General features: G+C 38.2%; 1 protein-coding gene across 27 annotated transcripts in view; it reads left to right on the plus strand.

Annotated features, from left to right (window-relative positions):
* The first annotated feature begins 4,737 nt into the window (after positions 1-4,737).
* The window catches only part of MYBPC1 (myosin binding protein C1), a 98,722-nt gene continuing 86,168 nt past the window's right edge, over positions 4,738-17,291 (plus strand). For all 27 annotated transcript variants that reach the window (XM_015431446.3, XM_065524705.1, XM_045365772.2 and 24 more), the window contains exon 1: positions 4,738-4,861. In XM_015431446.3, coding sequence (XP_015286932.3) covers positions 4,837-4,861 — 25 coding nt within the window. In that variant the 5' untranslated portion in view covers positions 4,738-4,836. The remainder of the gene's footprint in view (positions 4,862-17,291) is intronic.

A 17,291-nucleotide genomic window follows, 5' to 3' on the forward strand; every position in this document is an offset into this window, starting at 1 on the left:
TTCAGAAATTATAAACATGATTACATTAAATCAAAATCTATGTGGTATAGTTAAAGCCCTACACTGAAAATAAGGTCTAATCTAAATCTTTAATATAGAAAAAACAAACAAACAAGCAAAAAAACTTGACAAAAAGAAACCAGGCAGAGAAAACATAATTAAACCATAAACTAGTTCTTTCAAAGCGCCAATAAAATTAGTTATACCTTGGAAAAACTTACTAATGAAAAGGGAGAAAATACAAATATTTATTAGAAATAAAAAGGAACCATAATCTTACATATGGATACTTTTAAGTTAGTAGGATTGATTTTAAAAGTGAGAATCGATCCTCCTAATTTGCTGGTGCATATACATAGCTTAAATTGTAATCGATTTTTGCTAGACTACTTTCCCAAAAGGTTACCTATCCAACTGTTTGATCAGCAATGTATAATATTTTCCTGTTTTCTCATACCCTGAATGTTGTCATTAAAAAAACAAAAAGTTGCCAGCTTAATGGATGAGAAATGACTCCTCATTGTTTGTTTCCATTTTCCTGAAAGCTTAAGCAATATATCATATGTATTCATGGTTTCTATTTCTTTTGTGAATTGCTTTTTGAAATCTTTTACTCTATTTTTAAATTAATAATATTAACTCTATGATGTGTTTAAACTAACTTTTTCTCCTTTCCTTTTTTACTTTATGATTTTATGGTGTCTTTGCTAGAGATAAGGAATTTTAAAATTTTATTTACTCAAATCTGTCACCTTCTTCATAGCTTCTAGATTTTCTTACTTTAACACAAGTTTCTCCACTTATGTGGAGTAGTATTATTCAAATACTCTCATATTTGTTCTTTAAATATTTTTATTAATTTTTTATCTTAAAACTTTATTTCTTCTATAATTTGCTCTTCTATATTGTGTGAATTAGAGGTCTAAAGTTTTTTATTCCCCACCCATCCACACCCGCCACGTGCTTCCAACTTACCAGAGAGTCATACGAACACCAGTTTCTGTTATTTTACCATGATGTTGATTGCAGTATTAGTTATGGTGGTCAAACACTGAAAACAACCTGAATGCCCATCAAAAGGCATGTGATTGAGAAAATATGGCATACTACGGCACATCCATACCGTGAACAATTATTTAGCTATTAAAAAGGATTGAGTTAGGTCTATGTATATTAACATGAATGAATGTCTATGAGAGGTTACATGGAAAAAGAAGATGGAAAAATAATGTAAATAGTATAACCCCATTCATTAAAAAATAGATGAAGAACTCTCTACATATGAATATGTACATTTGTATACATATGTATGAGCACAAAGGAAAATTAGACCCTAATTCACACACTGGAATGAGGATGAGGTTGGGGAGAGAGTGAAATTGTTGAGATTGTTTTTTTACTATTTATACTTCTCCATATTCTTTGGTTAATGCAGGGAACATTATTGTTATATTTTGAAAGGTGTGAGATTGATACTTGCCTATCCGACATCCATTCTCCTTGGTCTCCTTAATAACAGAATTCCAATTTTACCTGAGAATCAGACTACACTTCCCAGCTCCTTTTGTAGTCAGATATAGCCATGTAATCAAGTTCTGGCCTGTGGGATGTAGTAGATGTGTGTGGGACTTCAAACAAGTTTCTTTAAAATGAAGAAAGTGACTCTTCTTTTCTTCTTCTCCTCCTCCTCCTCCTCCTCCTCCTCCTCCTCCTCCTCCTCCCTCTCCTCCTCGTTCTTCTTCTTCTTTTCAGCTGCCTGGAATAGGAATGTAGTGGCTACGGATCTGCAGCTATTTTGGACCATGAGGTTACCAGGAGGATGGTAGAGCAAGAAGGAGTCTGGTTTCCTGGATACACTGTGAAGCCATTGTATGACTCTAAGCCATTTGATTTTGGACTTGCTTTATGTGAGGGAGAAATACTTCTATCTTGATTCAACTGCTGGTATTTGGTGGTTTTGTTTTGTATTTGAGCAAACCTCATCCTCAGTAATACAAAAGGAAAAATATAATAAAGCACTTAGCAAAAGAAACAAAAGCCTATTGACCATCCCCCTGTCTTTCCTGAGAGTACAGCTAAGGCATCTGCAACCTTCTAGATGAATGCATAAGATCTGAAATAGGGGTTATGTATTCCTAAAACAATATAACCCTAGGAAAATTAGAATTTGTCCGTACTTCCAATTCCTATAATAATGCTTTGCCTTTTTATAATTAATTCCCTTATTACCAAAAAGTTCCCCAGGTCATAAAATACTTTCTCTGTGGATTGCAATATTTCCTGGCATATGTTCACCTCAGTAAGATGATCAGTGTATTAAAAACCCAATGGGGTTTCTGCAGAAGCCAGTGATGGCATGGCACCTCTTTTGTGGCATGTGTGAAATCTGCCCTTCGCTATAAACATTCTTATGCAACACGACACTCTGCCCTATGTCCATTTCATATGTGGTGTTCAGTGTGCTGGGAACGCTGAAAAAAACAATTCTCTCTTAGAGATTTCCCAAATAAAATCACAGTGTTAAAACTCTCAGGAGCCTCCAAGATCATTGTTTTAAAGCCCCCTTTTTTTACACAAAAAGAAACTGAGGCCCAGAAACCCCCCTGACTTTCTTAGAGTCACTAAGCTGGTTAATGATAGATCCAGAAATAGAACCCAAGGGACTGACTTCAGATTCTAGGCTCTTTCATTTGTTTCATCTATTAATTGATATTACCAGAGTGGACTCAGCAAAGGAACTTTTTTTTTTTTTTTTAAGTACAACAATGTCCTCAGTAGTATTATGTGGTTAAGGAGAGGCTTTCTTTATAAACGATGTTCATTACCATCTTGACTGGCTTCCCCCGCCTCCCCGCCACATAACTAAAGCATGATGCTATTGACTTCTAAGTCGAGTTTCCACCCTTATATGAAAAGTCAGCTTGGCACATAGTTTGGTAGAGCTAAGTCTGACCAGCTGCACTCTCAGCCACAAGGGAAATTAGACGAGACAGTGCGGCTGCTTCAGAACCAATCAATCAAAGTTTTTTGAAAATTATCTCGAAAACACACACCAATAAAGGCATGTGGGTAGCTGTCTTTCCATAGAAACTCGGGTTAGTACTAGCGCATGTGAACAAAGAAAGTCAGGTGTCTTCTTCGGGTTGACTACTTGGTAGTTCCTATTTCTCTATCAGTTCCATGAGTGTTTTGGGAGAAAGTGACCACATCTACTACAGTCTTTCAACATCTTAAGTTAGATTTGTGTACCCTCCAATTACCATCTTGAATCAAAACAGTAGCTACTAGTCCATTTGACTTTCTTTGCCCAGGCCCCATACATATCTTTTTATTTTATTTTTATTTTTTGTAGAGACAGGGTCTTGGTTTGTTACCCAGGCTAGTCTCCAACTCTTGGCTTCAAATAATCTTCCCACCTTGGCCTCCCAAAGTGCCAGGATTATAGGCCCGAGCACTGCACCCAGCCTCCACATATATTTTTAAGTGTATAATTCAGTGGTTTTTAATATATTCACAAAGTTGTACAACCATCACCAGTATCTAATCCCAGAACATTTTCATCATGACCAAAAGAAACCCCGTATGCCCTGGCAGTCACTCCCAATTCCACCTCCCTCAGGCCGCTGGCAAACACTGATACACTGATACGGATTTGCCTATCCTGGACATTTCATATAAGTGGAATTGTACAATGTGTGATCTATTATTTATTATTATTATTATTATTTTGAGATGGAGTTTCACTCTTGTTGCCCAGGTTGGAGTGCAATGGTGCAGTCTCGGCTCACCGCAACCTCCACCTCCCAGGTTCAAGTGATTCTCCTGCCTCAGCCTCCCGAGTAGCTGGGATTACAGGCAAGTGCCACCATGCCCAGATAATTTTGTATTTTTAGTAGAGATGGGGTTTCTTCATGTTGGTCAGGCTGGTCTTGAACTCCTGACCTCAGGTGATCCACCCGCCTCAACCTCCCAAAGTGCTGGGATTACAGGCACGAGCCCAGCAGTGATCTATTATTTTATAGTCTATGTTTGTATATCTGACTGACTTCTTTCACTTAGTGTGATGCTCTCAAGCTTCATCCATGTTGTAGCATGTGCCATTGTCTCATTCTTTTATATGTCCTATAATTTTGAAAAATGATGCTTTTGGAAAAAAATGCAAACGCAGAGTATCCCTTAATAGAAATCTTTGCTCTTCTTAGAGGAGAACAAGAGACAAGTTATTTAACCTGGAGATTTGGCTTGAAAACTTAATATTGACATATCAATAAGGAACAAGAAAAAATATAATGCAATAATTAAGGATTGATGAAAATGAAAAGCTAATTGGAGCATAAAAATGATCATCTGAATACAAAGACTTTTCTGCCTAGTCTTGGTGAAAATTAAGGCATTGGTTGGATTGGCATATCATGATTTTTAATTTGATTTTTTTTTTTAATCATCCAGCAAACTTTTTGCACTCCTGAGTCAGCACATGCATCTGTCAGAGAGAGAAGAGCAAGACGGAGCACGAGGCTGCGGCTGAATTTAGAAAGTTAGAGGTGTTCTCATCAGCCACATGAGATGGGCAGGAGATTCCTTCCAGTAGGCGAGAGAGCAGAGTGCAGACAACAGATGTGAGAAAGGTCCCCATAGCTGTCAAGTTCCTGCATCCTTGTGCTGAAGAAAGGGAGGTGCCATCATGATTGATGTTCAGAGGCAGTATAAAAGCACTGAGTTTCTCCCCAACTGCTTGTCACACCGACCTGCACTATCTCTCGCCTGCCTGTGGGTTTCTGTCAACTAGTCGTGGAGGGGAGAAAACTCTTTAAAGAATAACATCTTACTGTGGTCATGCCAGAACCCACTAAGAAAGAGGGTAAGACTTATCCAGAAATCTTTTTGTTGTACTCCTTAATAAAGTGTGTTTATTTTGGTATTTGTCTTCAAACAAATAACAAATTTCTTAACTAGATGAGAAAATAAAATCACTATGATTTAAGGAAAAGATGGTTTAAATTAAACAGACCAAAGGAAAAATACAGTGAGAGTATACTGAATTTAAAAATTTCTGATAATGATAGTTTCTAAAGGGATATTGACTAAAATTATCAAATGATAATTCTATCACTCAATTGTAAAGAATCCTTAAAGTGTAATTTAAGGATGTTAATTGCTGATGGTAAACAGATTACATTTTCAAGCATATTTTCTTAGGTTTAGTCACAAATTTTTACCATGTATTTGCAATTTGCAGAGAGTAGAAGACTTAAAATATTTTCTAAAACGGTTAATACATTGGATCAAGATTTCAAAAAAGAATTTGTGACATTATTTCCAGATTTGCTACATTTTTAAAATGGAAACATATTTAAAATATACAGATGAAGGGTTTTTTGTTGTGTTCTTATCAGTGCCTTTGGAGGTTCATTATTAAATTCTTGCATGGAAAGAAAACCAAACACCAGGAAAAAAGGATATCCCTGAATGTCATGAATAGATTGTTCTTTCACGAGTTTTATTGTAGAGAATTTCATAATATGTAGCCTTTAAGAATAGTTAAGCTGAAAGTATAAAAATATTCTTCCTTAGAAGAAATGTTTCTCTAACAAAGTTTCTCCTTTCTAAAAAGTTATTAGTATATTAAAACTACCAATTGGTAACAGAAGTAAATTGGAATTATTAATTATGAAAATAAATAATAAGCACAAATTAATAGTATGCATGCATTGAATTTAATTTTTAAAGAAAATATCTTTTAAAATATTATTTCATTTATATTCATCTTCACTAGTGCTTCTTGAATCTTTATTATTCCCTTCTGCAAATAAAAGAAAAAGAAAAAGTAGCAGGAAACATTAAAATGTCATAGTTTTCAGTTTTTAATTCTTAAAAATGCTTTAGCCATTATTTTAAGGAATCTTGAAAAATATGTTACACGTTGAACTCAAAGTTGAAATATTAACCAAATTATCAAAAGTCTTTTAAATATATTTTCTTTATATAATTAAGTAACCAGTGTTGACAGGCTGTGGTGATCAGTTTACAGGTTGGCCTTACTTAGTGGCAGAGGGCATTGATGGATGAAGTCTTTCACCCAAAATAACCACACCAAATGCATGCATTAATATGGGAACTTAATCCTGACTGTCAGGCAGGGAGTCCAACCCCTGCTAAAGTATCTTATTTGTAATGCAAATGATTTACGTGTGTATTAAGTGTCCTTTTTATCTGCTCTGTCACTTTAACCTCTCCGAAGTGTACCCAGATGAAATGCATTCTACCATGTTTCCAAACTGGAAACACAATGTTGTTTTAATTATTCTGAATTTAGTGAATGATTTTGCATTTTTTTAAAGCCTAATTGAAAATGAGAAGAAAGCTGAAAAACCAATAAATAAGGTGACAGGCTGTGAGAGCCAATAAAGCTAATTAAATTACTCTGATTACTCGAGGCAATGAAGTTTACTTTTCATTTGACAACTCAGTCTGATTCACTCTGCTTTTACAGGGAAAGAAATTGTAGGGCTGCAAAGAGGAAAATATATCTTTAACTTTAGCCCCCACCCCCCGATATATATTTTTTCTTTCTGAATAAATCAGCATGGATACTAAAGACTCCATGATCTTCTTTTGCTCTAAAAGCACGTTGCTATTCTGTGTAGCAGTTCCTCCACCCAGGACAGTAATTTTATACCCATAAATTCTTTGGTTAGTGTAAATTTGGATGATGGGGAGTGGAGCAAAAACAGTTACTGATATATTTAAAATCCATTGAGGAAGTACAGAGATTTTTTTGGTTCCCTTACCAGTGCAACTGATTCTTAAAGGAACTGTACCTCGAAGAGCGTTCCTTAGTGAAATAATTGCATTTTAATATTGTTTACATCAGAAGAGTAAGGAGTATGGCAATTCATGAACTGTTCTGCTCCTTTCTTCTTCTCCTAACTGCGATTTCATTTTCACTGGGGTTAGTTTGATTACATATAAGCATCCCTCTGAAAAATAAAACATGGCCTCGAACCAGTTCTTCAGAATCATTTCGAACTATCTGCAGAAACCTGCCCAAAGGAGAGGTTCCTTCAGCCCATATGGGTCTTCTGAATCTTTCCCACAGCTCGGAAAGCCATGCCCAGGGAGGCCATGACCACTTGCTATGAATCTTGAGAGGGCACATGGGCTGGTTGGGCCTTCCTAGGATCCAGGAGGATCTGGCAACTCTTCAAAAGAGGCTGAGTTTTCAGCACCTGAAGGTACAAAACATGTCTCACTCAACTACCTCCCAGCCTACCCTGACTGAATTCTGGGAGTTTTCTTCTTAAATCTTGGGAGAGCTGGTTCTTCTAAGGAGGAGGAGGAAGGACAGCTGTAACTCTGGATCTCGAGGAGGAAGTCTAATGGAAGTAATTAGTCCATAGTCCTTGTTTAGACTCTTGGAATATGCTGGGTGGCTCAGTGAGCCCTTTTGGAGAAAGCAAGCAGTATTCTTAAGGAGTAACCACTTCCCATTGTTCTACTTTTTACCGTCATCAGTTGTATATTATCTATTCTTTGGAGAACTATGTTATTTGTACTGTCAGTTCCAGATAAAACTTACCTTACACCACTTTGGATTCTTACAGAACCTAAGGCCTAGTACAAATAAGTTATTCAGATCAAACTGGGGGGATGTGGTAGGAAGCTTCAGATTTGTGGGGCTCTCCCAGGATGCCTTTGATATATTCATTTATATAGCAATTATTAATTGAGTACAAGTAAGTGCCCTACAGTTAATTCCTCGGTTCCTACTGTGTAAAGAAATCATCTTTCTTTCTTTCTTTTTTCTTTTTTTTTTTTTTTTTTTTGAGACAGTATCTCACTCTGTGGCCTAGGCTGGAGTGCAGTGCCATGATCTTCGCTCACTGCAGCCTTTGCCTCCCAGGTTCGAGTGATTCATGTGCCTCAGCATCTCAAATAGCTGGGATTACAGGCACCCACCAACACACCCAGTTAATTTTTGTATTTTTAGTAGAGACGGGGTTTTACCATGTTGGCCAGGCTGGTCTCGACCTGCTGACCTCAGGTGATCCACCTACCTCGGCCTCCCAAAGTGCTGGGATTACAGGTGTGAGCCACCGAGCCCGGCCAAGAAATCACCTTTCACTGGAAATTTCTCTTTTCGAGTCAAAAAGAAATTTTATCAACCCCAAACTAAACAATTGCAACAGGCTTTCTTCTGTGGCAGAATCTCTGTTCATTAAAGAATAGTATGAATGGCTGCTAAACACATAAAAATGATTTTCTCAGAATTTTACCTCTGGCATATGTAATGATTAAAACCATAAAACCTGATTCTTTAACATCCTGGGACACCTGTTAGCTGTCAGATTCTTCTTTTTTTTTTTTTTTTTTTTCCAGAAAAGTTCTCATTCTGTCACCAGGCTGGAGTGCAGTGGTGCAATCATGGCTCACTGCAAACACTGCCTCCCAGGCTCAAGCGATCCTCCCACCTCAGCCTCCCCAGTAGCTGGGACCACAGATGCATGCCATCATGCCCAGCTAATAGCCAATTTTTATATTTTCAGTAGAGATGGCGGGGTCTCACTGTGTTGCCCAGGCTGGTCTCGAACTCCTGGGCTCAAGAGATCCACTTGTCTCTGCCTTCGAAAGTGCTGAGACTACAGGCGTGAGTTACCATGCCTGGCCTATTAACTGTTAGATACTATAAAACTCAGAAAAAATACCTTCTAAAACACTGAGTTGAGGTCTTAACATGAATTTCACTTTTTGTTTCTGATTTATCAGAGCTTATTATATTTAATGTACTTAAATTCTCCAAAAAGGCAAAAGTTCCTCTTTGGTGCTTGTGTGTCATTCAGAACATCTCAAGAGTCACTGTGGTTTTCTCATTTTCCGTGTAAGATCCCTTCTTGAAAACTCAAATGTATGGCCAAACACAGGTTCCATTATGACCATAATTTTAAGGTGCCATTCTGATAACTTCAGGAGGCAAAGGCATACCTTTGTTACTGCAGATTCTTTTGCTGTGTCAACATACAATATTCATCTTATCCATCTTGATCTACATTTCAGTAGGAATAGATGGGACCATGGGAGCAGAGAACAGTGTTGTTGTTGTTGTTGTTGTTGTTGTTGTTGTTGTTGTTGTTTGAGTCCATAAGGGTTTTTCCATTTCTGTATCTTTTTTTCCTTGGTCTCTAGAGATTTCATCACATTTTAAAGTTCTGCCGAGCCCCAAACCTACCTGAATGTACAGCAGCATTCATCACCTCTTGCCTATTTCTAAGCATTTCTCAGGGCTTAGTCATCCATCAGAAAAGGAGCTCCCTTGATGGGAAACCTCCTTCTCATATTTCTTCTTTGACCTTCAGTTTCTACATGCAAGAGAGTGAATGGCCTATTTCAAACACCGAAATCAATTTGTCTTTGGAAAAATTTATTAATATATAAATACTACCCTTACCTCAAATTGGGGAAAAGTTAATAATTAATGCAGAAAACTAAGAGAAAGGAAGAGGGGAGGAGGAAAGATAGTTTATCAAGGGCAATTGTTTCCCTTTTGACTTCGAATGGCTCATCAAGGCCAAGTTGAAGGTTTGGACGGAAAATAAAGAAGTTATATGAATGAATGCCATCATATTTTTTCCTCCTGAGAAAAACCGCCATGCTGTGCTGGAGATTCATGGCATATAATTGAGCTCTGTGTTGTAAGAAGGAATACTCTAGGGCAAATGCGTACTAGAGGGGCTTAATACTTGGCAGAATCCTTCTTTTTCAGTAGCCTGCTTTTATGACTGCTCCGACTGCACCTGTTAGGAAGATAAATAAAGGACCGGCCAATTCTTTCCTCTGAAGTGCCCTAAATATATCGCTTTAAAAACACTTTGGAAAAACAAATTGTATCCTTACTTCTCACTCAGTAAATCTAAAGAAATTCCCTCTTGTTCTCAGGCATTTCAAACAGTGAGGTCAGGAGTAAGGGAGATTGTGGAGTGATCAAAGGTGGAAGTTAGGCTCACTAGCTGGTCTAAGGAACCCAGAAGGGTGGAAAGCATGAAGAGCTTACAATCCTTTATGCTCTCAATGACTCACTTTATTTTGGCCATGAGACATGGCCTTGAAACTTTTTTTTTTTTTTAGGCTCTGTATACACACGCAATTCATAGCGTTTCCTTATTTACAGCAATTTCAAAGTATCCCCGAATCAAACATGAGTGTTGAAGTCAACTACCCAGGCTGAAGTTGCTTTTAAAAAATGCTTGGACACAAAAACAAATAAATAAGTGGTCTCTTTAAAAACTTGAATAAATACAAAATGATGTTTTTGCAACACTTTTGTAAACAAATGCATTCTTCTTTTCAATTTCATATGGTTGTGAGAGGAGATTGCTGTGTCATTATTGCTATTGTTTTTACAGTCCAAGGAAGCATTTTTGTTACTTGTATTTAAAATTATTGCAACTGTTTTTTTTTAAAAATTATTTTTAGGCTGTTTATGGACACAGAATAATTTTTATTATAATTAATAATGGCTATTTTTATCTTCACTGCTCCTTAATTAGTCTATGAAAACTATATTAAGAGACACAAAATACTCTTGCCTGCCAGTATCTTCTGTGGTAATTCTAAACTTCATCTCTAGACATGCTTAAGTGTGTTAGATGATAAAGAACGGGATTAAAGTTCTAGCAGCCAAAAATAAGTACGGAAATTTTAATTTAATGTGTGTACCTGAGAGCATGTGGCCACGTCTTCTTTGTTCTTATTCCATGTTAGTTCTTGATGGAAACAGATGTCTTTTCTGGAACCCTTGGTTTGTTCAGAGTACTGCATCCTGGGGAAACTGAATAAATACACAGAAAGGTAGCAGCTGAATTAGTGCTCTGAGTTAGGTTAATCATGAAGTAGCTACTGTTTATTCAAGAGGGGTTTCCTAAAATTTGAGAGCATAGCAATTAAGGAAAATGAAACTGTGAAAAAGAAGAAAAGACTTTGTCACTTAATTTCCTATATGTATGCAAATTATCTCATAACCAGATGAGAAGAGGGCTTCTGACCACGCAGCTTTTTACAAAGAGCCCCTCAAAATCAAAGTGATGATACTGTCTTGTCATAATTCTGCTCTCTGTGGATAGGCTCAGTTTTAATTTACAAAGAGTACATTTGGTTTAGACAGCCCAAAGATAGACCACTGGCCAAATTTTGAGATACTCCCATTCATGGGACAGAGTATTCATGGGCTGGCTTTAACATACATTTCCAGAGTAAAGTTTTAGGTACCATTAGATTGGGGCATGAATTGATTGATGTGGCAGAGGCAAAGACCAGGATCATTCAATCTCACACTTATTTCTCTTTCTAAAATGAGTTCACAAAAAGCTAACTGTAATCTGACTTTCATTATGCCTTTCAAGTCTAAATCCACTTTGATAAGGCTTGCCCTTTTATACTCCCTTAGGAATCATTTTTAGGCCAATTTGGCACATCAGGGCAGCATCTAAAATTACACTTAATAATATGTCAGATGTTAGATCTTATGATTTTGTTCTATTCATTTTTTTATGTGTATTTAGCTATTTTGGCTAAATATTATTCTTCTCCAAAATTGTCCAAATCTTTCTCTAAATAGTATCAGATCTCTTTATAAATTACTCACCTATAATATAATACTCTTTATAAATTGCTTTGCTTGCATCCGTTAATATCGTTTGCCTTCTAAAAACTTTTATGAATCTTGGAAGACAATGCTCTACTTAAAACTAAAAATTTGTCCATGTGTGTAATTCTACATTTTGTCATGTTTAGAGTTAGATGTCTTTAGGGTTGTTATGCACATAGTATGTATCTTGGCTTTTTCTTTATGCATCTTAAATCATATTCATTATTAAACATGGTGACATAAAAAGTTATAATATTCATAGAACATTCTAGACAGCTCAAATTCCAGCTGCACCATGAACTGAGTTACTTACACTTTGTATGCCTCTGTTTCCTCATCTGTACGTGAATAAAACAGTATCAACTCATTGGGTCTCAGTAAGAATTAACTGAAATACACCAGGTAAAGTGCTTATTTTATCTTATTTTATTTTTTATTTGAGATGGAGTCTTTCTCTGTTGCCCAGGCCGTAGTGCAGTGGCGTGATCTCGACTCACTGCGACCTCTGCCTCCCTGGTTCAAGCAATTCTCCTACCTCAGCCTCCCGAGTAGCTGGGGTTACAGGCGTGTGCCACCACGTCTGGCTAATTTTTGTATTCTTTTGGTAGAGATGGGGTTTCACCATATTGGCCAGGCTGGTCTCGAACTCCTGACCTCAAGTGATCCAACTGCCTTGGCCTCCCAAAGTGCTGGGATTACAGGCATAAGCCACCATGCCTGGACAGGTAAAGTGCTTCGAACAGGGCCTAACATATGGAAAGATTTCAAGCATTTTCCTCCTAAAGCAGTAAAGTCAGAAATCTTGTCTGGTATAAGGTATTAAATGCCTCAAATTTCATATAAATTTTGATGGCATTTCCGTCAACATAAGGGATGTAACAACCACTGCTCACCTCCTCACTAGTGTAATATTTATAATACATGCCAAGAAAGCTGCTATGATAGTCATAACCGTCATTGCCACCACCACATTTCCTTCTTTTACTTGTAGTGAGACATCTTCGCTTTCACCCATCGAAGCTCAGATCAAATAAAAGGTCTGTACTCCATGAGCTCTGCTGTGTTCTTACTGAAATGAGCCATGTCCAATTCAGGGGTCTCTAGTTGTCAGCATATAGCATAAGGTGATAACGGTTGGGTTGTTTCTTCACTGTTCCATTGTGGGGACATGGCCTTTCCCACTTAGATGAAAGAGTTACCCTACACAGTTGAACAATAACTATATCTGACACCAAAGGTTATAAGGCTTGGGTTTGTGGGACTTTACAATTTCTCTCCCTGGCTGGGTGCAGTGGCTCATGCCTGTAATCCCAACACTTTGGGAGGCCAAGGTGGGAAGATCACCTGAGGTCGGGAGTTCGAGACCAGCCTGACCAACATGGAGAAACCTCATGTCTACTAAAAATACAAAATTAGCCGGGTGTGGCGGTGCATGCCTGTAATCCCAGCTACTCAGGAGGCTGAGGCAGGACAATCGCTTGAACCCGGAGATGGAGGTTGTGGTGAGCCAAGATTGTGCCATCGTACTCCAGCCTGGGCAACAAGAGCGAAACTCCGTCTCAAAAAAAAAAAGATTTCTCTCCCTATCAGGGGTGCTTTTTGGTGGATAGGGTCTTCCTCAGTCTGCGCTTTCCTGAGATAACCACATAAAGAACTCTCCATGACCACATATGGATGTGGTGGGTGACTGATTGAGTGTCACTGTGTTTACTATGGTGGAATTTTATTTTTATGACCCCACCTGGCGTCAGGACTCTTCTGCCTCTATTTTTAAAAAGTCACCCAATGTGAGGTCCAGCAATGGCTTGGAGCAAGACCTTTAAGAGATTTATCCTATAACCCTATAGCCACATAAATAAATGACACAGGTCAGGTACAGTGGCTCATGCCTGTAATCCCAGCACTTTGGGAGGCCAAGGCCAGAGAATTGCTTGAGCCCAGGAGTTTGAGACCAGCCTGAGCAACATGGTGAAACCTCATCTCTACAAAAAATACAAAAATTATCTGGGTGTGGTGGTGCACACCTGTAGTCCCAGCTACTTGGAATCACTTGAGCCCACGAGGTCAAGGCTGCAGTGAGCCATGATCATGCCACTGCACTCCTGCCTGGGTGACAGAGCGAGATCCTGTCTCAAAATAATAATAATAATAATAAGTGATGCAAGATCCCCAGAAAAGACACAGTAAAGGATGAAATTGTTAACAATACAAATTGCTTTTGCAATAATTTCCTTTTGACCTATGCTAAAATGTTAAGCTCCTTCAATTTGAGTAAATCTTCCTCTGCAAAACACACCCTCATATATGCCACTCCAATCCCATTTGATTCTTTAAAACATGGTAAGCGTGGGGAGGAAGGCAAGTCCTCAGATCTTAGCAATTTTCCTCCAGCCCCATGTTAACAATGAGAAGTTATTTGTTGCTATGTAATAAGGACCATATTTTAATCCTCTTCCTGTGTGAAATGACATCCTGAGTTGAAACTTGCATAATTAGAAGGACAAAAGAATGAATTGACTAGGGGAGGAAAAAAACCCTGTAGATTCAGGGAAATTCCAAAAGTTGAATAATGAGTCATTGAAAATTTACATGATTGATGTATCATTAGACCTCATCTATTCAGAACATTAGAGTACAGTACAGACTTTGGCAACATTTAACCACAGTAAATAAATATGGATTAAATTGATTGAATCATTCTGTATAACCAGATTCTCTGCACAGCTAAAGGTTAATTTTGTTATATAACCTCAGAACCTTATTTTTTCCACCAGTTTGAATAGAAACATTCTTAAAATGTAGTATATTACTCCTTGATTTGAAAAATAAAGTACAGTGGATATAATTTGTCTTAAATTATAGACATCAGTTGTTAGTATCATGTGACACCCTGAGAGACCAAATTATTTGCTTTTTTGAAAACTGGGCTCATATTGATTTGTATTTTGAATTTCTGTCCAATTTTTCTTAGCTTTCTCACTTTTTGCCTCCTAAAGTGTGTTGTCTTCTTTAGTACTCTTGTCAGTCAGCATATGAAGCTGTTGCCCTCACTCCCCTTTGTCCTTTGTTATAGACTCCGTTCCAGGTCATTAATCTGGCTGAGTAGAATTTAGCACCATCTAAGGCACAATATTTAAGAAGGCACTCACTTTCTGGGTCACCAAAATGCAGGGTCAGCACCTTAAGTTACCTCCTTAAATTTTGCTCCTCAGGCACCCTGCTTACCTTTCCCAAGCCCCAGGCTCTGGGTTTACTGAGGAGCTAGGGCCTTGTTCCATGAGGAAAACACAGAAACTCGTAGTGCACAGAACGCAGAAGCTTGAGATAAATGCAGAGGCCCTTCAGAGGTCTTTTTATTTGGGTGGTCAGAAGCCATTAGGTAAGTTGCTAGATAGCTGAATTCTGCATAGAGGAGGTGCTACTAGGCACTATTGCCCTTTTGTCTCTATTACGGTGCACTTAGGAAAATGAGTTATTGCCCTCAAAATCAATGTATGGTTTTTATTTTGACTGATTCATTTGTTTTATCAAAGCTGCAGATGTATATGAGGTATATGACATGAGTTTGTTTTAAAATAACATGCACAAAATCTTTTTCCAAAGAGGTTTGCAATAAATTCAAAACCAGTGGTTCAAACCTTTTGGTCTCAGATCCATTTGCACCCTTAACAATTACTGATAAACTAAAGAGCATTTGTTTATGTGCATAAATAGTGTATTATACACACTAATTTTAATTTGTAGTACAGTAAATATTGTATTCGTGTGTCATATAATATTTACTGTATTAAAAATTAAAATTGGCTGGGCGTGGTGGCTCATGCCTGTAATCCCAGCACTCAGGGAGGCCGAGGCAGATGGATCACCTGAGGTCAGGAGTTTGAGACCAACCTGGCCAACATGGTGAAACCCTGTCTCTACTAAAAATACAAAAAATTAGCTGGATGTGCTGGTGGACCCCTGTAATTCCAGCTATACAGGAGGCTGAGGCAAGAGAATCTCTTGAATCCGGGAGGTGGAGGTTGTAGTGAGCCAAGATCACGCCATTGCACTCCAGCCTGGGCAACAAGAGCAAAACTCTGTCTCAAAATAAATAAATAAATAAAAGTAAAATTGATAATGTTTAAAATACAAGAATACAGCCAAGCGTGGTGGCTTATGCCTGTAATCCAAGCACTTTGGAAAGCTGAGGTGGGCAGATCGCTTGAGCCCAGGAATTCGAGACCAGCCTAAGAAACATGGCAAAACCTCGTCTCTACTAAAAAATACAAAAATTAGTCGGACATGGTACATGCCTGTAGACCCAGCTACTCAGGAGGTTGATCTGGGAAGTTCATCTGAGCCTGGGGAGATCGAGGCTGCAGTGAGCCGAGATCACGCCACTGCACTCCAGCCTGGGTGACAGAATGAGACCCTTCTCAAAAAAGAAACACACACACACAAACAAGAATACACAAACAATTCTATTAGCTGTCAGAACGTTGATATCATTACACATTATGTATCCTCTGGAAAACTTCACTGTCTATTTCTTAGAGAATATGAGTGAAAAAGGCAAATAATGTCTTAGCATTACTATTATGAAAATCATTTTGACCTGGTAAACTCCCTACCTAGGGAGCTCCTGAAGATCCCAGACCATACTTTGAGAACCACTAACATAAATCAATTTAGTTTATTTGTTGTTGTTGTTTTGTTTTTGTATAGAGACAGGGTCTCACTACATTGCCAGGCCTGGTCTTGAACTCCTGAGCTCAAGCAAGCCACCCACCCCCATCTGCCAAAGTGATGGGATTACAGGCGTGAGCCACCAAGCCCAGCCTACTTATTTAAAAAGTATGTAATTCTCTTAAATCCCAAAGTATAAGGTATCCAGACCCATGATGCCTATAATGAATAGAGTGGGGAACAAAATAAGCAAGTAACTGTGAAAATGTTGAATTAAATGTTGATTTCTGTCCAAATTCTGCATCTGTGATACATAAGCAATTTGGCCAATAAAAATACACTGTCATTTATATTTGCTGATTTTGGGGGTACACTGTTTTTGGTTTGTTTTGTTTTGTTTGAGATGGGTCTTACTCTGTCACTCAGGAGTGCGGTGGTGCAATCTTGGCTCACTGCAACCTTCGCCTACCCAGCTCAAGCAATCCTCCCACCTCAGCCTCCAAAGTAGCTGGGACCACAGGCATGCAACACCATGCCCGACTAATTTCTTGTATTTTTGGTAGAGATGTGGTTTTGCCATGTTGCACAGGCTAGTCGTGAACTCCTGAGCTCAAGCGATTCCATCTGCCTCCCCAAGTGCTGAGATTATAGGCGAGAGCCACCACACCTGGCCATGGGGTACACTTATGATTAACAGAATCAAACATCTCTAAGCATTATTAATGTCCCTGTGAAAGCAATATTTTATGCTATGGCAGCTTCCATTGTGCTCGTGTCTGGGCAAATAAGATCCAGGTTAGAGTATGCATATAGAGTCAGACCCCATCATCAAGAGGGGAGACACCTGATAGTGTTTATTACATATTTAATCTAAAAAGAAAGATAATTTGCTATACCACCAAAAATGACAGTACAGGAGTTGGCCAAGTAGACACTTCCTTATTCATCATGATGTTTACAAAACATAAAGCCTTCACGCGTT

The sequence above is a fragment of the Macaca fascicularis genome, chromosome 11 (genome assembly GCF_037993035.2).
Source record: "Macaca fascicularis isolate 582-1 chromosome 11, T2T-MFA8v1.1".
Taxonomy (NCBI): domain Eukaryota; kingdom Metazoa; phylum Chordata; class Mammalia; order Primates; family Cercopithecidae; genus Macaca; species Macaca fascicularis.